The sequence below is a fragment of the Lepisosteus oculatus genome, chromosome 13 (assembly GCF_040954835.1).
Source record: "Lepisosteus oculatus isolate fLepOcu1 chromosome 13, fLepOcu1.hap2, whole genome shotgun sequence".
Lineage (NCBI taxonomy): Eukaryota > Metazoa > Chordata > Actinopteri > Semionotiformes > Lepisosteidae > Lepisosteus > Lepisosteus oculatus.
The window spans coordinates 13,756,654-13,783,318 of record NC_090708.1 but is presented as its reverse complement, the minus strand read 5'-3'; the positions used below and the strand labels follow the sequence as shown (position 1 = coordinate 13,783,318).

Here is a 26,665-nt window from a genome sequence, read left to right as displayed (position 1 = left end):
TAAATATGCTACTAATTTTAAGGTATATTTTGATATTCCAAATAGTATCCTTATTTAAAAAAATGAGCAGGTAAATCATTATAAATTTACATACAGCAGTTTCAAGAACAGGCTCATTTTTACTTTCCACCCAATTGATATTAAGGATATTTTGAACAAAATATTGTCAAAATAAAACTTTCAGCGATGCCCTAGAGTTTTTGCCTCCCAGACTGGCAACTTTCTACTTGCATTGTGAAGTGTTATCCACAGTTCCTTGGGGTTAGCTGGTATATTTTTAAAATGTCACCAATTTAAAACTGTTAAATCACAAATTCTGAAGTACTGTACAGGAGAGAAAACATGAGGATTTTTTAAGCCATGAAGACCCAAATGTGCAACAAGAATGAAATGGAAATGTGCAGAATAAATATTTCAACTGTCCAATGAAATATCTGTTCTGGTATGTGATCTCTCAGAGACTGGTTTAGATTATTCTAGTTAATGATAAATTTCATGTTTGTTTTAGCGGACAGCAATGTGCATCAGAAGGTACATCAAATGATTTTGATTTACGTTTAATTAAAATCAGTACATATTCTTAATAACATTTGGTGTTTGGCACTATCCTGCCTTTTAATTCAGAACATTGTTCCATGCAGAACCAATTTTCAACATGTAAATAAGTCAAGACTTGACTTTTTTCCATTTCAGCTTTTCAAAACAGCTTACTATGCTCTTTACTGAGTGGTTGAACTGGAATATGATCATCCAACCCCAGGCAAGATAAAAAAACTACTTTCTTGCAAAGGGCTTCATCAGTACCAAATGATTTATTGAGGCATTTTATTCAAGTAAATGATGTTTGAACACATGGGACCAGACTGTTTTGGATTAAGAACTACACCCACACTTCTCAATAGAGTGACCTGTATAAATGGGACAGAAGACATTTTCCAAACACAGTTTCCAAATTCCAGACTATACTAAGACAGATTTATACCCAACGTCAGACGCTCCCTATCTATTGGCAATGGAAAAACTAAATGTACTTATGCACAAAAAACACAGATCTTCAATGTTGGTGACCAACAAACATTGACATTGCTGCCCCTTCTTCAGCCATATAAAATGGAAACTAGGTCTCCGTACTTTTTTTGTAAATAACTTAAATCTGATTTTTGAAAGACTTTTGCATTTACAGTCACTATGAGTCAGGCTTTTTAGCGTTGGGCCATTTTTATATCCATACCATAAGGCACAGGTACAAGGAGACCACCCAGAAACACTGAACAGTTCACTAATGAATTTTTCACTTTGGCCAAAATGTTTCTTCACATAAGCCTCACCAAACTGCATGGAATGTCACCGTCTATTTAAGCGCCACTGTTAGAACTCCTGAAGGTAGCCAAACTACATCAGCAGATGAGAGATGCAGCATGCACTCATACATGATTGACTCTGCCTTCTGCTGGCTGTTCAGTACATCAGGCTGTTGTAGGATGGCTAATCTTTTCAATGAGGCAGTGGCGTCTGAAGTTTGCACAGTTGGGTCTATACCGGTAAGAGGGCAGGGGATTCACATCAGAAATCTGTCTCATTTTTACACGTGCTTTTTATTTAACACTTATAGACTTACCAGGTCACTTTGTGTAATGAACAAGTCTCGCATGCTCACGGAAATTACAATTTGCCAATTTGCCTAAAAGTGGATCTACGTTATGCTTACACTACATACAGCCCCCTCAGCTCAGTTCACCCACTTTTGTCCTGTTAACTAAGATTTTGTGGATTTTAACACACTTCTGGGGTTAATTTCAAAATAGAGAAGATGAGAGAAACTACAACACTTTCTTCTTAAAGGGTCTCAGAATGTAAACATCACTTAAACACAAGCATTTAGTTGGTTTCTAAATGCACGAACAACCGTTATGCATCATTCAACCAATTGCTTTGGTGTTCGGAATGGTTAAATTTTAGATACAGAAGACACATTTTAAAATAAGTGTACAATTACGGTTGCTCAGCTACACAAAGAAAAACACAAAGAAAAAGTTTGCATATGTGCCCAGCTGAGGGGGCTAAATGAACAAAGTAACCAAGAAAACTGAATACTGATGTATCACAGCTATAAGTTCACGAGTTTCCTAAAACAAGTACGGTTTTAAAGAACACAAAACCAGCACAACAGAGAAACAGGACTAAAGGAAAAAAATAACATTATCCCCGGGAGAACCACAAACTTCAAATAGTGTGACTGGTCTGACAGTGGGAGGAATTCAATATCACAATAAGGCTTTTATATCTTCATTATTTTTTTGTGTTTTTATTTTCAGCCAAAACTGCCACGTGTTTCAATATATTTGGAAGATCACCCAACATAGGAAAGCTTCTCTCTTCTGCGAGTCGGAATTCGCAGTCCCAGTGGAGAGCACCTTTTTTTGTTTAAGTTTTTGTGTGTAAAGGCCTGGCTTCGTCGTCGTCCTCCTCCTCCTCTTCCTCGTACTCACCCTCCTCTTCCTCCTCCTCCTCCTCCTCCGTGTGCTGCTCCAGCTCCTCCCTGGTGATCATCTCGAAGTCGTTGCCGTTGCTGTGCTGCGATCCCTCGTCCTCCCGCCGGTCGCTGTCCGTGTCCGACTGCCGCTCGGCCCCCGAGCCTTCCACCGCCGTGCCAACAACCCCCGCCTTGCCGTCCCCCTCGTCGGCCTCGCCTTCCTTCTCCTCGCTGTCCGATTTCTGGGCCTTCCCCGCCCCCGCCCCCGCCGCCGCCTCCGCCGCCTCCGTTTTGTCGCCTACGGCCTTCTTGGAGTCCGAGCGCGGCCCCTTGTACTCGTGCGTGTAGAGGGGCCTGAAGGAGTCGATGAAGCCGACGTCAGCCGTCAGGTTGGGCAAGAACCAGAAGTGGTGGCGGCCGCCCGTCACCACCCAGATGATCAGGAACAGGATGCACCGCGCTGCGAAGACAGAAAGCACAGCAGGATGACCACGCAGTTCAAGGGCTCTGTACAGGACGTTCTTAATATGGCTGCTGGCTAAATAGGTTGTGTTCCAACAGGATGGAAACTCCTGCACTGCAAGGAGATGAAAACAGACCCTTCTGTACTGCTTAGTGCCTAACATCTATTCCCACGATTTCCGGAATTTATTTTTAAAGAATAGCTACTATTCAGGATGTCTCCTATACAGTTATGAGAACTTAAGGGCAACAGAGATGAGCGACCACCTACAGGGAGTGGGAAAGAAATGAAACTCCAATGTAAAGTCTCTCATCAGGGTATTGGGCCATCATGTTGCCCTTTACTGATGATGTCTTTCCATCACAGTTCCACACACGAATCACTTAAGGCAACGTTTCGTGTGAAATGTCAGCAGGTGCTGCTCACACAAGCTCCTGTGAAATGTGCCACAACAATGAGCTCTCTTTCAAAGTCACAGAGGTCTCCTCTTGCAGACATGCTAATCATAATTATAGTCAACCAAATGCATCCAGACATTATTCTTAGCACACTGGGATGTAGTTTGCTTAATTAACAATTCACACTGGTGTGGAGGCACTTGCAGAGCTGGTGTTCTCCATTTCCCCAGCTATTTCTATCATTTTTTAATCCACTTCCTGTATGCTCCTCCATGTACCTTATAGGTAGAGAGCAAACCAGTACACTTTAAATATTGTATCAGGATAATCAATTCATCCCTTTTCTAAACAGTTAACAAGGCAGCAAAAAGAGCAATTCACAAATATTCCTTGCTGTTTCAGTTCCTTACTTCCAAGACCACTGTGTCTTTGTACAGATTAAGCCTACACAGAGGGAGAAAAAAGGTGAGACAGCTTACCGACTGCAAGTAAGAGTATACTGGCAACAAAGCATCCTGCTGCAACACTCAGATAGTAAACACCAACGCGCATTTCAGCTGGCCAGAGAGGGAACAGGGTGGCTGCGATGACTGCAATCACTACCACAGAGAACAAAAACAAGACAGATCCATCAGAAGCCATTTCCACGTATGTCTTAGAAGAGAGCTGCTTAATTCTAGAGCTCAGGGCTTGCAGTGTGACACCCCGTAGCCTGTCCTGAAAGCATACGGTTCTAAGTTCTGCACATTGGTGGTGGTGGAGGGGAGTCCCCATTACCTGTAAAAGCGCTATATAAGTGTAAGCAACTTTTCTTATTATTAAGTGGGACCATGTCTTGAACGGGACATCAGTGCATAGCGGGGCACGCACTCATTTGTACACAGGAGACATTTAGAAATACCAATTCATCTAGTCAACGTCTTTGGAAGATGGCAGGAAAACCACATGAACACGGAGAGAACAAGCAAACACCCCACAGTTCCGACTCGAACCCAGGACCCAAGAGCCGTGAGGCAGCAGCGCTGCTCTTCACACCACCCCGCCAGGCCAGAATATTTCATGAGTCCTGCAAACCCCGCAGGAAGGTTTCCACGTAAGCAACGAAATTATTCAATTTCGGGTTTAATTAAGCAACAGAGCTGGGCTAGAATGAATACCTGCAGATACAGGAATCCCAAGGATGGGTTTTGGGGCGCCCTGCCTTTCAACAAAGAAAAGCTTCATTACTCATTCGCCTCTACATTTTGAAGCTCTACTCAGAGGAGATACTGGTGACGTCTGCACAAGGTTTTGCATTGATCAAAGAGGGAATAAAGCCGGGCTCAGGCAGCTCAGCATTTTAAACAGGAAGGAGAACTTAAAAATAAACCACTATTGCCTAATCAAATATACCAAAAAAAACAGATAAAGGTACTTGAATGAAGATTTAATTATTTTACAGGAATCAGCAAGAATTCCACCTTTAATTTCCAACACAAGGGCACTGATATTCCCTATAGGAAAACAACCCATTTAAACAGTTTATTATGGAGTAGGCGGTTTTACCACAGGGAAACCCAGACCCATTAATCATAGAACACAACATTAAAATTGACCTGAGCAACCCAAATTGATTCATCATTCACTAATCACTAAGCATCTCAATTGGTAAGTTCAATACCCACCTAATATCAGTCCCATGGCAAATGTTTTCAAATGAACTGGGTCATAAATCCACACATATACCTATAGAGAGAAAAATTCAGGAGTAATCCACTGAAAAAAAAAAGATTTAAAAAGGATTTGGACTTCATGAACTTAATTTATAAAAATCTGTTGTGGCATGAAGCCGTAGTCACCTAGAAAACATAATGTGCCCTTTTCATTCACATTCACCATTATTTGGTCAGCTATGTGCTTTATGCTTTGTTTCATACTTTAAATTATAGAGGAACCTCACAAGAGTTTGTACTCTATTCATTTAAAGTATATGTAAGTCACAACCACCTTCAGAAAGCTCTGTGATCTCTTCCTTATGTGCAGCAGGCTAACCAAACACATTGATATGCATCTTTGACATCCACTGGTGGTGGACAGAGTATAACTTACAGAGTAACAGTTATTATGTGGCACAAAAAGGTCACAAAATCCCTGGTGTAAAAAGAATCAGCTTTGATCCTGTAATGCTGTAGAATGTAGTGTAGCCCTAACTATGAAATGGTACAGACATAAAACAAGAACATTCTGTCCTGTGACATCACATGCTTTAAAAGTCCAGCACATTTCCACGGATTTCACTGTTCAGATTGAATCTCTTCAGCCCTTCTCTTGTCATCCAGCAGACCCATTCTCACTCTTTTCATTCTCCTTAACTGCTCCTTCACCTCCAATGCCTGCTCTGCCCTCTGCCTTCCCTCACTTTGTACTGTTAAAAGTAGAACACACCTCTGCTTGTCCCTGAACAATAGCATCATGTCCCACTACAGACCTCATTGCCGTCTAGAAACAGCTGGTCCTCATGTGGCTCCAGCTTGAATTTCTTCTTGGTCTCTTTTTTCTTCTTTGGAGTTCCTGGACTTTCATCCTAAAGGGATTCATGTGTTTAGACTTCTTGTCTACTACAATATTACAGTCATTATATAGTACTATGTATACAGTATATAATATGTACACTATAGCTGAAGTGTAGAATATAATGTGATTAAAAAACAGCTGAGAGTAATTTAAAGAGGCTTTATAAAAATAAGTAACGGCAGACAGTCAAATGAAATATTGTCTCTTGATAACACCCAAACAAAGAAGAGAACTATGTAGCGCTGCTTTTCCTTTTTGTACTTTAAGCTTTTTAAATTTTGAGTTAAGGATCATTACTCTATACAACACTAAATAGTGATTATACTGTGACTTGGAAGCTGTGACAAATGTATTTTCCTTTGACCCACAAGATTTATTTTGAAAATAAATTCTTACACTTTTTTCTTTCTTCGTGTCTGCAGCCTCAGTCTCTTTCTTCTTTTCTTTCTCCTTTTTGCTCTTTTTCTCCTCCTCCTTCCCACTGTCACTCTTGGTTTTTTCCTTTTCTTTTTCCTTCTCTTTTTCCTTTTTGAGCTCCTTTTCGGGTTTCTTCTTCATCACTTTCAGGGCTCGGTGGAAAAACTGCTTCTTCAGGAGCCTGACAGAGGAGGACCAGAGCTGGGTGTCTGTGCTGAGAGGCTGGGGGTCGATCAACCCACCAGTACACAATTTCACTGCACAGACACAAGACTCGCAAGTACAAGCATGAATACAACCGTTATACTTAAAATCTACAAAAACGGCACACAGCTTAAATTCAAATACATGAAAGTTTTAGGACATTGTGGACAGAATCAGCACACAAAAAGCCAGACATGCTGCTGATCTGGAGTCCTGGGCTTTTCTCATAGTGCTTTTGAATTATAACAAAATACTAGATACTAGAATGGTTAATGAAGTTTGTACTTCACTGGAATATTGCCCACTAAAATAAGATCCTCTGGGCTGGAACCATAGTCCAGTAGAAATAAAAATGCAAGCCTGGTATTTTCAACACGTCATTCGTGGAAACCAGATTTTTAGTCTCAGTAAGACTATCTACTGGGGACATTTTTCATAAAAAGTTACACTCATGTGTATTTTCACCGGGAAGAAAGTCTTAGCTTTCATATGACTTCCTTTAAAAAACATCATTCTTGGAGCCCTGTTAGGCAGATTTGTGAAGGATGTCTTCAAGCACTTTACTCCGGCTGTATAGTCCATGTGGTTAATAATTCTCAAAAACAAATATAAGAACGAATAAAAAAAACTAGAGGAGATGGCCTCCCGCTCCCCACGCACAAACTCAGCACAATCTGTCCACACGGATACTCTCTCAGCACAGACACTGATTCAGACTCATGGCTCAGTGCTATGTCTCGCTAAAACAATGCAGCATCTGTATAAGGAAAGGCCAGGAAACAAACCTACACAGAAGCAACTCCAGACACAGAGACAAAACACTGAGGGAAACCGATAACCCTTGCTAGTCTGTACTGGACAGTTAATATATTCTAGAATAACAACCCTAAAGCCATGTTATTTTATTTTTGAATCAAGGCCATTTTAAAATAATTTGCTTTTTCCATGTTAAGAAATATCTAGTATCACCTTTACCTGTTGCAGTAATCAACCACAGAGTCTCTGGTAGTGAACAAAGCCTCCTCTCCTTTCTTCGCTTTTGCCCATTTGGAATCCAACAGACAGTCCACTGCCTTGGAAGCTGGGATTCCACAGAAATTAAAGGGGTGAACACACAGAAACTGTAAGTCTATGCATCTCCATTCAGTAATCGTGCATAGACAAAGTAGCAAAACAGCCGATTGAAAAGCCATTTTATTAAGCTGTCAAAAGGTTTTTATGGATTTTCTCATTTATTACACATTATCGTCATAGCCGAATGTACAGAAATCCAAATAACTATCTATTCTGCTACTCATTTTCATTCCCATTCAATCAAAGTTCATACACATTTTAATTGCACTGGAATGCTAGATTGATTACATCATTACAATTTCCTTAAAGAATAAAAGATTATAATAATTAATACTGTTATCTGCAGTTTTCCATTAGCATGTTATTACTTTCCTGTAACAACTAAATATGACTAAAAATTCATCACCAGCTTTACATCTAAAGTTACAGTTCAAATGCAACAAGTAACCATCTGCCTTTTCTTGATATGTCATTAGCAGCTCTGAATGTTCCAACATGGATCCACTGAAATCTGTCGCCTTTTCTCGTGAGTCTGTTTCTGGCCACCCTGTCTGTTCAAACCCTCCTGTAGTGCTATATTCCAGCGGAGTGGGAGAAAACACTGCGAGGGTGTAAATCAACCGGGTGCTGAACGCTGTGAAGCCCGCTTTGTGCAATGCTTGTTTGCGCTCCTCCAAACTCCAGCAGAGGGGCAGTTGTCAGGTATTGATTTGGGCAGCCCTGCAAATACTCCCTGGAGAAACTAGAGCAGGGAATCACAGAGAAGCCATACTGCATGCACACTGCCAAAGGACAGACCTCCAAAAAATTAGACAACTGAATGAAGAGTCAAACGATCACTTCAGGAGCAGAACACTATGGCACAGATTGGAAGTAAGAAGTGGGAGACAGAACTCATACCGGTGAAGTACTCCACTCTGTGGCCCATCATGTTAGTGGATTTGGTGGGGCAGTTGAACCGGAGATACTTGGCCACCGCCTTCTCCTCCTTGGTCGGCTCACCCACCTCCTGCAGGAGACACAAGCTTTTTGGTCAGACAAAAAGCTTTTCCAAAAAGCTCAACCTGTGGAGATTTTCAACTTTCACTGAGGAAAACTACCCATTCATTCTTTCACTCTGGCGAGGGAGCCTTTGTCCAAGGAGCAAAATAACGTGCTTTTACACTACAACCCATCAGAATTTGAGCAATTAAAATGAATTGGGTCAAAACAATGCCCTTAGGATTTATCAAACCCTAAATAAGTTTGTATGCAGAACTGTAAGCAAAAGTGTGTTTTGAAAAACATTTGAAGATTCTTTTTATAGTTCTTTTATCCTCACTTTCTGTTATAATTGATTCCCTCCGCTACGTTCTGTCTTGTAAAGCTGTTAAAGTAGAGTGCTAATACCCCTGGAAAGGAATCAAAGAAGGACGCCTCTGTGCAGGGCCTGAATGATTTGCTATGTATCGGGGGAAAAGAACAAGCACAGCAAGAACCTCTCTCAAGGGGCGACGAAACGGGAAGCTCACAAGTCGTACATTACCAGCAGATCAAATCAGAGGAACACCTTCTATTAATGGAAATGAAATTTAAAGTTTGCGATGCAAGTGCATGTTCTCAGACAGCAAAGCTGACAAGTAAGCCTAGAGGGCAATTCCACACTGAAAAGAAGCGAAAAGAAGGAAAAAAAACGGCTTTTGAGCCTTCTTCAGGTGCGGAGTGTGCTGTGTGCTGCGTGTGCTAGTCTCAGACTGGCTGTCTGGAGGAACATGCAGAATAGCGCCTAAGAACTAAAACAACACTGCAGTACCAGAACTTAACTCATTAACGGTCTGGCATCAGAAATGTAACACACATCACACAGACAGTCCTTAAACCTGTACTGTCCTTACTTACCCTGTCAAAGGAAAAGACTGGGAAAAAAAGTTAAGTGAAAACATCCTGGTGAGAACTTCAGTTAAGATTCCCAGATTGCACCCTTGAGCAACTTCTTAATACAAAACGTGCTAGGTAATACTTGTAATACGTACAACCCATGTTTACTTTCAACAGTGTTGCAAACTGCTTCAAGAAGCCTTTTACAGAATTGCTCAGGCATGACGAGACCCATCCAGTGCTCTCGGGACACGAGCTCTTCTTTGCTCCGTACAGGATCTCACTCGCTCAAGCAGCCCAAACAAAACCACGCATCCAGCACTTCTCCAGCCCTGCACACATTTACCAAAACATCCTCCTTAATCCTTGAATTAAAGCCATAGCGCAGAGCCATCCTAAACTACTTACTTGGTTTCTCATTAAATGACTGTAATAGTTTAACCAGGGCATGAAAATCAATGTAACAGGCCAGATAATTACCATACATGATCACTTTTTTAATTTGGGGTATATATTAAATATGTTTTAAACTTTTAAAGCCAAACACGGAATTAGTATTAACCCTGAGCCAATTTCTCAGTCGCAGGACTATTCTCAATCCAGTGTGTTACCTAAGATGCAAATAAATGGACCTCCGCAGAAGAGAAAACAAACACATTGTGGATACATTTGGTGCATCATCGGTTCATCACAAAGTGATCACCTATTAAGAACTGTTTGGTCAGGATGCAGGGTAAGTAAGCTGTGGAGATGCTGCTTACAGATCTGAATGTCACAGTTGGAAACAACAAGCCTGAAGCATGGTATTTATGAAACTCAGGCCAGCATGCTGAAACAAGTCAAGCAAGAGTCTAAACAAGCAAGCAGATCAATTACAGACCTATTAGTTCTGGTGATTTAGAGCTCAGCCAGAACAAAAACCTCCAGACCCAGTGGTCCCCCAGGAGCAGGACTGGGAACCACTGATCTAATCAAAGCACATCCAGCCCCTTAGCATCTACAGGGGCACCTCCACTACCAACAGGGTTCCCACTGGGGGGAAAAAAAGAGAGCAAGGCAGCAGATGTCAATTTAAAGTAACAGTCCTGAGCTGAAAACACAGCTTGCAAACATAAACTGGGCGTCTAATATTCAGCAGCATCACGAACTGCCTAACGCTTGAATCACAGAGATCTCAGCTCTCTTTTCACCACCCAAACCGTTCCTTGGACTGATCGACCTCAGCGAACACACAATAAGAAAGAGCACGCTGTCAAATAACGATACTAAGAAACGTGCCGAAACAGGAAATGGAATCCTAGCGAAATTCATCCCTCTGGACATTTTAACAATTTACTGCAATCCATGGTAGCTGGAGTGGTAGTCACGCTTATTGTCAACAGTATGCTGCATTTATTACTGCATACGTGTTTTCAAACTGCATTTACCGTCAGATACATTTTCAGGATACTACTGTACCAGATACATTTTAAAATGCGCTGCAGACACTAAACCCTCGCGGGCCGCCAGATGTTTCTGCATTGCAAATGCTGTTCTCCTAATAAATTGTTTTCTTCTTGTCCTGTTTTCAGACTGAACGGGAGAGGGGGGGAGAAGGGAAGATCTCAGATCCAAATCCGATACATTATACACTACACCTTTTACGCCAAAACGGAAGTGGACACCTAGGATAAATATTTTCAAGCTCATCTATGATTTGTTTTGCAAACCGAAAAGTGCCAACACATCTGGTCGCTCGTCGCCGGCAAAGTGGTAGTCCAGCACTCCACTTGTCTTATTTGCAGATGAAATAAGCAACAAAGATCTTAGCACAGACGTGTAATATATTTTTAGATGGTCGAAATCGTGCCTAGGGCGGTTAAATTTTAAAGTACAGCCGTCCATCTGCTCAAACAGAAACCAAGCATTTTCGTCAACGGCAGCTAATTGTTAAACTACTTCCTGCAAAATATCAACCCCTTAACTGTCCCCGCCTCCAGGCTCATCCTCTTTAATAAAAGAAACGTTTAGCTCCCCATCTCAAAAGGAACTCGTGATTTTTCGGCATGACCTGGACCTTCCGTGTCACACAAGGCCCATTTTTGCAATTGTCTTTTATATTTTATACCTGGATTCGCTTCTTGTGCCTCCTGCGCTCCGCCATGTTTCTCCAGCCCTGTGTCGGTGTGACGTGGACAGGAAACGAAACCCCGCGAGAGGCGAGAGGAGAGGGTCCTGTTTCACTCGGCGGGGTTTTCCCAAAGAAGGGTCGAGGGCGCCCATCCAGGGGTCCCCGTTAACAAAGCGTAACATTTCATCTCCCACCCCGCAGTGTGTCAAATCAGCCTGAAGTCATTTGCAGACGCGGTGGAACTGTTGATCTCTAGTTGTGCTTGTGAAATTCTGCAATTAGCAGCGGTGTTGATCAAATCTACATATCTCAAGAGGGATGTTTTCTATTTGTGCTTATTTAATATGTATGTTCTTATAAAGAGGGTATACTTCAGATAACTATACCTTGCTTTGTTAGTTCAAGTCGACCGATGTTTTGTGGAAATCGACACCATCATGAGCCCCCATGTCTCATTCCTCCACTCTCTCTTCCAGGGGACAGCATTTCATTATGTAATCATGTTTTGCAATGATGATATGCCAGATGAGTGCGACACGGCGACGCAGTGCTGGGAGTTTGTATGTTCTCCCTGTGCTCATGTGGGTTTCCTCCTGGTGCTCCAGTTTCCTCCCACAGTCCAAAGACATTGTGGTAGATTAATTGGCTGCTGGGAGGACTCACCCTTGGCGTGAGTGTGGGAGTGTCTGTGTGTATCCGGTGGACTAGTGCGTCTGGTGGACTGGTGTCCCGTCCAGGATATGCCCTGCCTTGCGTCTGTTGTAGAACCTGGGTCCTCCATGTCCATCCATCAGCAGATGAATCTAAGGACATGTAGTGAAGGTCAAATTGATGACAGTCTGATGGGCCTCCCACATTTCTGGTCCTTCGGTTCTTTTTTACTGAGTTCCAGAGCCAACCTTAAAATCAACTGTTGACAAAGACAACTGCCTGGTTGAGCAGCCTGAATTGTTGCACCCGAAGGCTTGTCTCTAAGTCTAACCTCAAGGTCAAAAAGTGTTTTTCAATCCTTTTTTTTTCCCAAATCCTCAATACGTTAACCCAGCAGACTTCCACAGAATCAGCAGTGAATCCCGCACCAGAGAACACAAGTGGAAACCATGTGGGAGTGCAATTACACAAACCAGAAAACTGGAGACTCTTCTTTACACAAAGACTTGTAGAAGGATGGAACGAGCTACGCAGCTATGCTATCGAATTGCGTCTTCTTTCAGGAGATGAATGCATGAGATTCTCTAACCAATTAGCTCCTAACGTAAGATTGGGTGAATGACCTCACCAGTGTCAAGATACTAACATGACAAGCGCAGAATTTTAAAATCTGGCAACAGTGCATGGTTATTATTAACAAAGTGAAAAACCAGGGTGCACTTTTTTTTAAAAGCAATGTGAGTGCATACTCTCAAGTTTACCACAGTGGCACATGTGTATCCTGTAGTCGTTCAGTGACTAAAAGGGCACTTCTTCACTACATTTGCAGTGGCTGTGTTTACCCTAAAGGGTTTGTCTTGATATAGCTATTAAAACATGCATGGAATTCTGAAAGGAAAATTGTAAAGCCCAGGCATCTGTAGAATGACATTAATGATACACTGGCAAAATCAAAGCTACCTATTTCAAAAAGAAATAATACTGTAAAATGCATTCTGGGTTACAATCATGACAAATCAAGGTACAGAAACATGCATAAAAAATGACCACATGAGTACAGTTTATTTATCGTGACAAACATGAATAACAAAATCACATATTACAAAAATAAAGTACTCTTTGCTGGATCATTCAGCAGCTCCTATGTACATGAACAAGTATGTTAACAGAATACAGGTACCAAACTATGCAACCTAACATTAAGACAGCAGCTGCTTATTCATGGTATTTCTGCTCTTATTTTTCTTCAGATTTGTTATTGACATAATTCTTTGTCTTCAGGGCTGGGCTGGAGAATGGATTCCTATTGATATCCCTTTCTCATATCCCAGGCAAGTTCATGCCATTTTGACAAAGGAATATATTTTGTAATCTCCAAAAATGCAAATGGGAAGGCTAGACAGGATATGTGCACTGTTAATAAAACAACAATGGGCAGTGGAGAATAAGTGTCATGTTGGTCCACTGCTTAAAAGGACATTTTAAAATAAAAGCTTTCTCTTGCTTCATTGAGAGCAAGATCCAACTAGCTTGAATGAAACCAAACGCAGTGAGTTAAAAAACCAACCAACCATGATTTAGGGTGGACAGATTGTGTTATTCATTGCAGGTGTTTTCCTGGGCTAAACTTTGTTCTGGAGGTTTTGTGCTCTCAGTCTCTCTCGGACAAGGGCTGCTTAACAGCTCCACAGTGTTGCAGGTAAGGGGAGAGTTGATGTCTGAGGACTGATCGCCGGTCCCTTTCTCTGGGACTGACTGCATGGCAGTAGCAGCAAGAGGAAGATTCATCATGTAAAACATACTTCCCAGACGCCGGGACACCTGTGGAGAACAAGGGTAAAATGCACACAAGATCATTTTAAATTATGGTTAAATATAAAATCTTATTGTCAGCTGTTTTTGTAATAATAGGCCTAGAAACACCTTAAGCATATCTGTGTTATTTCATTGTCCATTTCATTTGTTGAACCATAAAAGTAAAAGACTTGTCTCCTATTTTCTCTTAGGCAAGACCTGTTCAATACTTCACTCCTTTATATAGATTGTTTCCCTCTGGCGCCCTCTGGCGGTCAGTCTATCATTGCTCACTTAAGGAGTGCGACATCTGTGTGTGACGGACATCTCCCTGGGTGTTTCTATGAGCAAACCATTTTGCAACAGAGTCAAGCGCCTATATCTAAAACGGTGAAGTGTTGTTACTCAGTAAATAAGTTCAAATACGCTTAAAACCTTAGAGATAATTAACATTCACAAAAGTGCATGTGTGCCTTTCTTTGCAGTCTTCAGAATAACTTTGATCTATGCAGTAAGTGGAAAGAAGAAAATGAAACAGCACAAAAAAAAGACAGTGTGTCTTTAACCGGGAAATACAGGAAGAGCACCACAGTGTGAGAATACTGTCACTTCAGGACAGCTATGTTTATATAATGCCAATATGATTCCTAAATGTTTCCTATTCCTGCTGTAAATGTGCCTTTCCAGAGTCTGAGAAGCTTATTAAGATTGGCAAAGTAGAGGCCCACAGGCAGTTTCGAAAGATCCTTACAAGACAGAGTGCAGTCCTAGATAATGTGTGTGACTATGATCAACTATGTGATATTTCTAGTGAGCTTTTGTCCTTTTTGTCCTTTGCTTTCAGCAGCTCTTGTTAATGCAAAAACTCTTTTAAGAATTTCCAATAAAATGGTAAGTTGAAAGAGGGGTTTTAGATTTTTAGAAGTGGGAAAGTGGTAATGTGATGTATATGTCTATTGGATTGTCCTATACCACTGTGTCTTGTCTCCTTTCCGATATATTTTGGACACAAATGATGATGAGAGCAAACTTGTAGACATATTCAGTGTGCTAATGACAAAGCCCTTGTCAACTTTTTAAGCTCCTCACAATATCTTCATGGGCTCAAGGGCTATGATTACTTGAAAGTGCAATCAGTTCTCTTTGGAGGTAACTGTTGTTGAAACAGAATAATATTATTATGGATTTTAGGAAAAATATAGTCCCCCCTGCAATCCACTATAATAAAGAATCAGTTTGTAAACCTTTTCAGTGATTACAGGTATCGGGGACTGATCAAACATAGGGTAAAAGGGGACAAATGTAAGAACATTTTCTAAGAAGGCTCTAAGGAAGTTTAGCTTATTTATGGTGGACTTGTCTACAAATTGGTTATTGAAAGTATCTTAATGTCCTGTTTGTTGTTGGTTGGTTTGGTAACATCAGTACCGCAAATTGTAATAGGTTGGGAAAAATAGTGACCATAAAATCATTTGGGTTAATTGGATCACTCTACATTGTCTCTAAAACCATAATATAATACCTGTCTGACTGTAACAAGGCTACAGGGGTTTGGTACACAGACACGTTCAGATCTGTTAAGCTTTTTTGTCTTGTTGTCTTCTAGCCTGGTACTGGAATGTGTTGCAGAGGCAGCACTTTGAGTCTATGCTCATATCCTGCAGTGGTGCTGTTCAAGTGCATTGCTGCCCATCAGTCACTGAGGGAGCTAAAGGACTTAAGGGTGTGTAATAGGGCGCCTAGTGTAGGATCGTCTTACAGTCAGATCACTGCCCCATAGTCTCCAGGTACGCAACACTCGTTTGTCAGCATAGCAAGTTTGGTGGGAGCTTGGTGCAGCTTGGGCACTTGGGCTGCATGTGCTTTTGAAAAGGCGTGGCATTCTTCTGAAGGGAGATCCTACCTGAGATCGGACTTTCAGTGCTGGTCCCAGTTTCAGTCCCAATGTGTCAAGCAGGTGGTCTTCTGTGAGAAGTGGTAGGGTCTCCCCATCAATAATGTGATCTTTGAACGTCTGTAGAGAGTTAACATTATGTCATTAGCAACGCAAAGCATGTTTCACAAATTTCCATTTCACTCTGTTCCTTAATTGTAGCCCATGCATATTGGTGTCACTCTGTTGTTTTAGCTGCCAACAGAATCTGGAATGTAATGTGTGGACCTGCTTAGGCAACAAATTGTTAACTGCCTTCTTTTTGTGATGTTAATTTCATTTCCCCATGCACACGTGCAATATGTTACATTACCCCCTTAGCCATCGGTGGTATCTATTCCACAGCCCAGATTGTAAGCAATAGCGTTTGACTGAAAAGGAAATGGCACAAAATGTTTTCCTAAATATGAAAAATAATAAAGAATCCACATCATACATACTCTACCAGGAAAGAAGTTCGAAAGAAAGAGAGAAACAACTAACCTGAGCATATTCAGAGCAGCCTGGAATATTATTGATGAAGTTGTAAACATCTTCCACTGTCCACTTCCTTATGTCTTCAATGGAGGACATCTCTTCCCCATTGAGGAAAACACCATGAGACCCTAAGACATTGGCACCCATCAGAGATTTAGTACTTGAATGGCACATGGGCATTTATAGGATAGATTACATTTGAACAGTGTGCTTTATGTGCTGAAAGAAGGTACTGTACTGTCTTTGTCTTCTGATACAAAAGTATTAATTGGGTAACTGGAGACTTTTGTCAGGATTATCCTACAAGTATTTACAGCTCAAAAGGATAAAGGGTATTCAAAGGAGGGAAAGTGTTTGTGGAACCTGTAATCTTTACAATTTTATTATGATTTTTTAAATTTGCACAGAACTCACCAGGAGGTAAAAGTCCATTTCCAGGAACAGGAAATCCGTAGGGCAAGTTTGATAGCGGATTGGCTGAGGGATACACGTATTTGTCCAGAGAACAGGGATTTGGAAGATCTTTGTCACTTGTGCTGCAGGCAGTGTTGCAGTTACTACTTTCTGTACAGCTGTCATGACTGCTGCAGTTCTTTCGCAGTACCTGCTCATACTCTTTGTGATTTTTCCCACTTCCAGATGATAGCTCGACATCCATCTTACTTTGGTCCATCTTGTTCGCATTCTCATTCCCATTCTCCCCTTTACAGTCCACTTCCTTCTCTTCCCCTGAGCCTCCAGGACTCTGTTCGACAACCTTCTCTTCTGATTGGCCCTTTGGACCAAGTGCATTCCCCTCTGCACTCTTGTGATTGGTCGCTCTCCTTCCTGGCCTCCGCCCCCTCTCTCTGTGCAGAGTACTTATGGGAGGGTAGGGGCTGCTGGACATGAGGAGGGCATTGCCCTGCAGGTCCTCCAGAGTGGTGCGGTGGACATACACGTCACTGGGGAGATGTCCCTCTGGGAGCCGCTGCCTGCTCCGGAATGCCATCGCGTTGGCCTGAATCCCAGGATACATCAAGGGGGCCTCCATTCCCATCATTCCCTTCTGATGGGCACTCTCCAGCTCTTTCTGGTGAAGAATGGCATTCATCTCCATCCTTGAAAAAAATACAGACATGTTCCAAGGATTCTGAATAAACTGTAAGCACATGAGAACACGAGAAAGCAAGAGGACACCATTTGATCCATCTTGATAGTTCAATTGCTGGAAGTTAACTGATCCTGAGATGTCATCCACCTGCTTCTGCTCTGGACCGATGCCATAGTCTCAATTTCAGCACATAACTGGGCAGTTTGTTTCAGTGCCCCGCAGGTCTTGACATAAAGAAACGCATAATATTCTTAAAGGCAGATAATCATAAAATTGGCCATCTAACCTCACAACTTTGCTTCATTGTCAAAATAATCCATTTGGCTTAACTTCATAAAATGTCTCATCAATATCTTCATAAAAGTGATTGTGGGGTGTTTGAGGGTTTAAAAAAATCTTTTTGGTTATGAGTGTTGCGCCTCTCTTTATTGTGCTGCGGCTAATCAAGTGATTAGTTGCTCCTTGAAGAGAGTATTGTCACAATGTGGTGATACCGATGGGTTCCATGCTGTGCACATATCTATTGTACATGAGCAGGAGCACATACCTGGCAAGGTTCTGTTTATGAATCATCTCCTGTCGCCGAGCAACAGATTCGATGGGTTCAGTGGGCAGGAACCCATACCCTGCGGAAAGGTGACAGTGAGATCTTAACAGGCAGCGGAGCAGGTAATGCAGTTCACAATAAACCGAATCTCATGCTGCTAAATCTGATCGGAAAGCTAAACTGCAATTGTACTACGAATTATTTTTAAACTACAAAAATCTAATTGTATCAGGGGTGTTGCTTAATGTCTTGGAATAAGGTCTTGATTTCAGTCATTTAAAGCAATGTAAGTGTTGGTCAACACTTCTTGCCTGTGCATTTTCTCCAACAAACCTTCTTTTGTTCATAAGCTATACAGTGTATCAAAAGGTAAAACCTGCTCCTTAATGATTATTTTAAAAAAGACATTTGAAAATAAATTAAATAAACATTAAAAAGTGATAGGTGGTATAAAAAAACAAAGTTGTATCCACAAGAATTAACTAAAGCAATCCCTTGCATGTGTAAAGTGCACATCAACCCTTGAAGCCCGACATGGGACTTGACATTATTACAGTACATGACTTCTTTTGCAGTAAATGTTTAAATGACTGACATGACTGTGTGTTCAATGTTTTATTTTCCAACTATGATGATTCTTTCTCAGACACTGCCCTGACAAGGAGAAGCTACATTTTTTTTTTGCTATATTTTTACTGTACATGTAGCCAAGCTGTGGAATAGACAGAGGATATTTCCACTTCTGCTCAAGTTTGGTTTGCTAATCCACACGTTCATCTCCGACTGCTTAGTCCCTCTTACCTGCCCCAGGATAAGGCCGACCTGGAAGGACACTGGAGTGTTGAGGGATTGGAGGACCCAGGTGAGCACTCATGTGTATCTGCCTGGCCTCTGATGGCACCATTTCAGATGGTGGCACAAGTTCCCTGAAGACCATATGAAAACTGTCAGAGTATTTTAAAACATACTTATCAATAATTTACCCGATTAAATGTGTCATAATGTCTCTCACACAATGAAAAATAATCTTTTGTCAATTCATTAGAAAATAAAGAAACTTTCATCTCTGGACCCAAAGGCCTAACTTTCCTGATTTCTTGATTCTGTTCTTACAATAAAGTTACGTATCAACAAAAGACTCTCCTGTTTTGTATAAAAATATGCATCTGATTACAGTGCAGTCGATGTGAAAATAACAATTTGGTAATAGTTCTGTTAATTCTGAATTGGCAGCTTTGGAGGGCTAGAAAAAAGGTTTCTAGGTAACGTAGAGAGCATTTGTGGTACACCATGAGAGCTTCCTGTCACTGCTGTGCAAAAGTAGGCGCTCTCATTTTGATCTGAGCACCTGATATTTCCTCCAGGTCTTGCACTGAACATGAGTGCCCATACTGACGGAATCTGAGGTGGCTTGAAAAGAGCTCACTGTGCATGCGAATTCTGCAGGGCCTGGGACTCAAACCACAAACAGTGAACAAAAGGCTTGACACCCTAAGGAAGGTCTGTATTGTTTTTCCATCCATCCATTTTCTAACTGCTTCTTCCAATTCAGGGTCACAGGGTACACTAGAATACATGCGTTGTTTTTAATTGAAAAAAAAAAAGCATTTATAGAGTAACAAAGCTGTGGCTGCATGTCGGTCTTTGTTTTTCAGTGCCACCATGACCGCACCAATGGTTGCATCATAGAAAATAAAGAAGCTTTTGCCTCAGGGTCAGGTTTACCTCTCCATGAGCCGGGGCTCAAAGGGTGCGGACAGGCCTTGAAGTCTGTGCTGGCCAGGGGCCAGCAGCTGGGGGTTCATGGCCATCTGGTTCCTTATGATCAGCTCTTGTCTCTGCCGCAGCTCTGCTGGAAAACAAGAAGCACCCTGAGCCCCTGCAGCTGATTGAGCCTTCAATGGGGAACCCCTTCCTCTGTGCAGACTGACCTCCAAAAAATCAGGAACACTTTATCCGGGAATAAGGAAACCTTCATAAGTTATATGTTACAATCCAATCTTCTGCTCCAGATAAGTGCCATAGCTGTGAAGAGAAACTCTGTCCCTGAGCTGTGTATTATGCCCACAGACATGTTTTTTGTATTAAAATGAAGAATGGTTAAAAATATGTATATGGGTAATAAATAACAGCTATCCCAATTATTCTTAACAGGACAGCCCCTAATATTACAGAGGGGAGAAATTCACGGCGTCATAACAAGCACACGAGTGCCATTATAAGCAACATTCTAAACGATATGATGAAAAAACAGGAAACTCTAAATAACATAGGAAACCAACTCAACACATTAACACCCAGGAGGTCCAAGTGATAACATGGATACAATGCACATAACCCCCGCCCCCCCACCATTTAAGATAAAATTAACTATTTGGGGATTTTTACCATCTGAAAACTCCACCAAGCTATTCTTTCCATAAAAGATCGAAAGTCTGAGCTCATGCGTATAGTACATAAACAACATATCACCACAAATCGAAGATTATGGCAGAGCTGCTGCACCTGTGGTGCTCTCAATCATACGCATGGCAGTTTTTCTCATAATGATCTTGTCTGGTCCACAAGAGCTACAAATGAGTTTATGGTACATGGCCAAATTGCCTCGGCTTCTCTTTGACCGCAGATTAAATGTCGAAGGGGCGGCTCGTACCCCCAGCAGACATGCCGTTGACCAGCCGGTACCAGTGCTTCTCATCCAGAGGCCCCTGTTCTCCCAGTGCCGACATCTTCCTCAGCTGGTCTCGGGGGGTCATGTCACTCAGGGCTCTCCCGGGCGCAGAAACGTCTCTCTGCACACAAACACAAAGATCTCTGACCGCTTGCTCTGCGGCATGACCTGAATCACTTCACAGACCAAATTCACAGCTCTTGTCGTTGCAGGTCGCCCGCCTGGACATATGCCGACGGTGTTTTCTGCGGGCCTGACAGGCGTGTAAAGAATGTTCTAGTAATTTGTGTCAAGCGAGTGGTTTTGTAGTTTGGGAAGATAAAGAATGTTGTTTGCATATATATATAGATTTAGCAGAAACAAATGGTTTTGTATTTGTAGAATTATGAGTGCTGAACAGAAATACAGCTAAATAGATACAGGCTCAAGTGGGGAGATGTGTCAGTGTGTGTTGGCTGCAAAGGATCGCATAAAGGTTGATTCCACAATGAAAAGCAGAAAGAAGAAACACCATTTTTCAGCGAGTGAGCCCTCTTCACACCTGAAGGAGCTTCAGCAGACGATTACAGCTCAATAATTCCACCAGGGGGAGGCTCACCATTTCCTCCGCTACAAGTGTGTGACATTATTGGCTTTCTTACCTAACTGTCAAAGACTACACTTTCCACTAGACAACTGCCGTTTATGTGTCCCCCAAAAGAATAGCTGTCATACAACAAAATGTTTTATTGAAACCACATTTGATCAGCTTGAATTCAGATACCCAAAACTGTGTTATCTCCAGCCTCTCTAATTAAGGAAGATCTATCTCTTCCTTTCAGCTCACAGTTATACAGTACATATTGTCCCCCCACTCCACCTCTCCTTTATAGTGTGACCTGTTCATCTTGCTAGTTTCACCTCCTGGAAGGTTTTGAACTAAAGTTCTGCTGTCATTCTTATACTACCCTTTACAATGCATAGCTGGCTAACTGCCTATACAAATGCCTATTGTACATTTGTTTGCGATAGCTCTGGACATGTGCCAACAGCTCTGTGAAAGAGCACTACGCTGTCAAATAGACGAAATGTATTCTACTGTGAAAGCCCATTTAGGCAATTTCAATAATAACTCCATCAGTACATGTTTGTTTTTAAGACTAACGGGCTGTCTTTTTTTTCTGAGCTAGGTCCTTACCTGTCTGCTAAATGTTTTAGCAATTTACAGATTCCGTCACTAAAAGTTGCACATGACAGTCAGGAAAAGGCTCCCTACATGGACATCACAAGAACTTCAACTCAGCTAAAGTCTCCCTAAAACTTTCAATATATTACCCTATTCTCGTCCTTAGCTAGAATACTGATTTATGTTTTATGTGAAAGTAAAAATATCAAACGGTCAAAAAGTACCCGATCCCAGGTTCATTTTTCAGTCTCACATACCCGAATGTGAATTTGATTGAAGGCTCAATAGAAGGCGATTTACATTTTTGTTTACACATAATCACAGTTTTTTTCATTAAGAGACCGAACTCCGGCCTCCGTTGTGTATCTATTTACTGTATCTATCTGTCGAGGGTCAAGAAAGACCACGATGTTCTTCCATTGTCAAAACTTGTTTTATCTGCCAATCTGTAGATACGCAGCTAATAATATACTGTTTAACTCAACAAAGGAATAATTTTAACTTCAATAAGGAAACGGGTGCAAACACGAAAAGGTTAAGGGAATTCCTACACCCAGTCTGCTCTTCAACACTTAATCATCCATCCTTACATTTACTAACCTCTTTAGGCAATACAGGGTTGCTGGGGAGCTGGAGCCTATCCGAACAAGCAACAGGCTCAAGGCAGTATACAACCTGGACAGGACACCAGTCCACCCCAGGGTACATACTGTACATACTAATACAAACACACTCTCGCACCAGGACCAATTTTCTCAGAAGCCAATGAACCTACCAGTATGTATTCGGACTGAGGGAGGAAACCCATGCAAACACAGGGACAGCACTCAAATGTTACAGAGGTAGCAGCCCTGGAATTGAACCCCGGTCCCCAGCTCTGCTAGGCAGCAATGTGAACCACTGTGCCGCCCAACATCCAGAACGATAGCTGGTGTACATAACAATTATTTCTCATAATTATTGGGGTCTCTCCTTCTGAGGCAGAAAGAGTCTGTCACATACCTGCAGGAGCCTGGCCGTGATCTGGTTCCTCCTCCAGAGCTTCCACTCTGAGAAGAGCTGCTGCTTCTCTCCTGTCTCAGTAACAGCCGAAGGCGGACGGAGATGTGAAGAGGAGCCCGTGAGGTGAAGCAGTGGCTCCTTGCCGAGGCTGAAGAGATAAAAGGCACAGGGTCTCTGTCTTGAAGCATCACACATCAGAAGGCCCACAAACGGAAAGTCCCAGGTTAGGTTTACCCATGTATTTCAGTGGAAAATATGAAAGACTGCTTAAACAATACTGTACCTTGTTGCAAATGCACATGCAAAAATACAAATTTAATGTGAGCATGAATACAGGAGGTTACGTCAAGTAGGTGTGATAAACAGTGATGCTAATTTCTCTTTTAGGACCCAGATAATGTGGTCTACTGGTAATGGTATATGCGGCTCTTTCAAAGCTGATGATGTCTGGGATATGACTGTATGAAGTGCAAAAGCACACATCCTGTGTGCTGGCTTGCTAACGTGACAGGTTCAAGCGAGCTTGTTCTTACTGTGCTGGTGAAACAGGGACACCTTTGCACTGCAGTCTTGTAAGTGGTACCAAGAGGTAGGACTGCTATCACTTTCTGAAAGATGTACCGTCGGGAAAAAAAAAAAGACAGCAATTCCTCTGCCACTGGGTACACGATAACCTTACTGGTTTTCTCCTTCACCTCATAAAAACAGACCTTTTTTCCACCATTAAGACAAAAAAGGTGAAAGAGATCACAAGCATGCTCCTGAACTAGGACTGGGGTGGATTATGCAGAATTCATCCAGGAGGGTAATTATCTCAGGCGTCTTGCTTGCACGTTAACAACTGTCCCATAGTTCCTTGTCAAACCCTTCTAATCCCTGTACCTTAATCCCCTGTTATTCCAAAAGTCTGCCAGTAACATCTGTCAGCCCCTATATACAGTCTTGTTACTCGCCAACCCCTCACCCCACATCCAGCCTCCTACTTCTCCTGTGATCCTATTAGTTAAATCCTGGCTATACAGCACTTTAAAGAGATGTGTTAGAGTTAATCTCAGCCTTTAGAGTTTTACCCTCAGCAAACCCTGGCTGTAAGCAGCCCTACCAATACACCCAAGTGCTAATCTTATCCCCCTCCATTAGCCTCCAGGACGTCCTGAAAACACCTTTGGATAAAGCTGTGCCGTAATCAGATTAGTAAGGAGTGTCAAAATGTGGCATACACATCACACAATGTATTTTTTTATTGCACTAGTGGTAAATTAGACAGTTAAATGAGACAAAACGTCCGAGACTTTCTGTGTGAGGAATTATACAGTACGATTTTCTGTTTGGTTTCAGATGGTTGTAAATGGAAACATGTCTCACAGACGGTTAGCAGCAGACACTGCAAAAGTGCGACCCTGCTCGTCGGCGAGCAGGAGCTCAGACAGATGCTTATATCTTGGTGTGTGGGAGGGGGAAGCGTGTCAAACACTCATAAAGAGATCCTTAAAGATCTGCTCACTAGGAAAACCCCCACGATGCCTACAAAAGCAGAGAGCTTTCAAAAGCCTACAGGCAGTTCTCACTTTTTCCAACACTTTGGCTGTAGAACTGAAAACAATACCAGGAAGTCTTTCATATATATATATAAGGTAGAAGGTGGTTAAAATATGTTTGTGCATCACATTGTCTAAGATTTCTACTGTAACTGCATTAGAAAAAAAATTGAGCATCTGATCAAGCAAATGTGTTCTATTCAATGGTCCATGAGTGTACAGTTGCTGTTCTGGAATGCTAAACTGATCCATTAATTAGTTTTGTTCTTGCCTGTTGCGGGGTGAAGGCAGTGTCTGTCCTCTCTTTGTTAACCTTCCTCTTACTTTGTCTCTGACAGTCTGTCTCTCTCCTTGTGACCTGTCTTTACTGACTCAGAACCACCTTCAAGAGCCTGAAAATACAGATTAAAAGAGTTTCTTTCAATCCTGCCAATTGTGGCAATCCTGGGCACATATTTAGATTATAAAGCATCAGAAAACCTTTTTGCCTTTATCCAGACTTAAAGGAGATCACATTCTTTCATCAGAATAAAAGATTTTGAGTGATATGATCCGTTTTGTAGTTCAAATACATAAAGCTTTCAGACAGATAACACTGATTCACTAAAATCCAAAGCAACCAAAAATTCTAACAAACAACAGAAAATACTGAAACAGAATTCAGCAGGGAGAATTTGACAGTTAATTCTGAATTACTTATCATCTGACATTGTGACACTTATCAGGAAGATCAAGGCTTGCTTAAACTTGTAAAGCTGGATCGCCAAACTGCCATCTAACTTGTGTTAGGGGTACGTCTGTACATACAGTGGTAATAGCAAGTCTACATGACTAGGTTATTTTATACTATGGAGCACTGCTGTGTTTATGAAGAGATTTAAGCAGAATGTGAATCTCTAGGTAGACCAATTTGTTTAGATAATAGTAAAAATGAATAAACAATCTGAAAAAGATTTGTTGAAACAAATAAAATCAACATGTTTAATCCCCACCAATCAAACCACACATCTTGTAAAAAATAAATGGTCAGTGATATTTATCTGTAAGTACACCATATGACATATTTGCAGTCTAAAATAGCTCATACAGAGTTCCAGGGTCATACAGCTAATTACTAGGATATTACGTAAGATTCTTCAAATAAATATTTAGATACATATCTTTCAAACTTTGACAAACATTGCCCCCAGACCATTTTATATAATGTACTGTATATAATGCATAGACATAAGTATAAATATATTTACACTCCAAATCTTTTCAATAAGTGGGTTCACACTTTTTTTCTCTAAATTGTAGAAAACAACCACAGCATTCTCATAGTATTGAAGAGGCAGAAGTGACAGGCTGACACATTGTCTCCTCCGAGAGATGCTGCTGTTTGTGGAGCAACACCGTTTACACAGATAACATCTCCTCAGCTAGAGAAGGAGGTGCAGTAGTAGGCTTAGACCACATCACAAAAGCAAAAGGAGGAAAGATGCAAACAAGCCTGAAGTCAGGGTTTCAACTCACCCTTAAAGCGCCTGCCAACAGCAACAAGATAAAGGTGGTGTGAATTCAGCTTGCCCCACAACATCTAAATGTGAAAAAGAGAAGAAGGCAACAAAAAAAAAGAACCGTATGACTTAAAAACAAACTAACACCCAAACCAGGACTTCAACCACTGAGAGGCACTTTCGCTTTGGAGCCCAAGGAGTGCTGGTCTGACAGCTTAGAAACCACGCCTATACCTTCCATGCCAAGAAAACTGCCTTAGCAAAAACAGACCTTTAAATACAGATTCGTTTTATCTTCATTAGCATGCTTCATCCCATGAGCTAAGCCCTCCCTTTCCTGACATCACTGTGATCTCCCCTACAACTGCGTGGTGAGCACAGCAGTGAATATGTAATTACATGAGTACTGCCTAAGCTGGAAGGTTAAACCTCTTCCAACATTTACCCTGATAATCTCTTGTTAGCACTTAAGACTGTATAAGACATCTAAATACACCGCTTCCTTTCAATAATAAAACAATTGTCAGCACAACAGGCCATGAGAGTTGCTTTTGTATTCCTAAACAATCTTGGTTTTGTTTATACTTATTGATGTTCTTGTTGATACATTTTACAGAAGCAGTTCTGGTGTTTTGAGGCTTAGGAACCTGGCCTAAGACTGTCGGTTGGTAGTTTGCAAAAATCCTGCTGAATGTGTTGCTGGGATCATCTTCTCAGACTTCCTAATCTGACAGTTTGTGCTTAAA

General features: G+C 41.6%; 2 protein-coding genes and 1 long non-coding RNA gene across 9 annotated transcripts; 1 reads left to right on the top strand and 2 right to left on the bottom strand.

Annotated features, from left to right (window-relative positions):
• Positions 1–589: 589 nt before the first annotated feature.
• On the bottom strand, positions 590–11,616 carry sec62 (SEC62 homolog, preprotein translocation factor). The gene is made up of 8 exons (XM_006637686.3): positions 11,547–11,616; positions 8,483–8,591; positions 7,484–7,589; positions 6,284–6,485; positions 5,802–5,897; positions 4,999–5,059; positions 3,814–3,933; positions 590–2,933 (listed from the first exon to the last, which is right to left on the bottom strand). Exons 1-8 carry the CDS (start codon positions 11,580–11,582, stop codon positions 2,425–2,427), a joined length of 1,239 nt encoding a protein of 412 aa, XP_006637749.2. The 5' UTR covers positions 11,583–11,616; the 3' UTR covers positions 590–2,424.
• A 1,616-nt stretch (positions 11,617–13,232) lies between these two features.
• On the bottom strand, positions 13,233–26,369 carry samd7 (sterile alpha motif domain containing 7). Of its 5 annotated transcripts, XM_069197596.1 has the most exons (11): positions 25,936–26,369; positions 24,692–24,812; positions 22,883–23,030; positions 20,698–20,836; positions 19,770–19,896; positions 18,846–18,970; positions 18,045–18,123; positions 16,819–17,504; positions 16,411–16,532; positions 15,898–16,008; positions 13,233–14,021 (listed from the first exon to the last, which is right to left on the bottom strand). In XM_069197596.1, the coding sequence occupies exons 4-11, from the start codon at positions 20,798–20,800 to the stop codon at positions 13,797–13,799; spliced, it is 1,578 nt and encodes a 525-aa protein (XP_069053697.1). In that variant the 5' UTR covers positions 20,801–20,836; positions 22,883–23,030; positions 24,692–24,812; positions 25,936–26,369; the 3' UTR covers positions 13,233–13,796. The 5 variants fall into 5 exon arrangements, with proteins under 5 accessions (XP_069053697.1, XP_015216830.2, XP_015216831.2 ...); XM_015361344.2 differs by lacking the exon at positions 24,692–24,812; XM_015361345.2 differs by lacking the exons at positions 24,692–24,812; positions 25,936–26,369 and adding an exon at positions 23,166–24,666.
• LOC107079165 (uncharacterized) lies at positions 18,095–19,841 on the top strand. Of its 3 annotated transcripts, none has more exons than XR_001480138.2 (4): positions 18,095–18,166; positions 18,836–18,906; positions 19,409–19,544; positions 19,700–19,841. It is a non-coding gene; the product is annotated as an uncharacterized lncRNA (long non-coding RNA). The 3 variants fall into 3 exon arrangements; XR_011191447.1 differs by having other exon boundaries at positions 18,110–18,166; positions 18,752–18,906; XR_001480137.2 differs by having other exon boundaries at positions 18,121–18,166; positions 18,691–18,906.
• Positions 26,370–26,665: the final 296 nt, after the last annotated feature.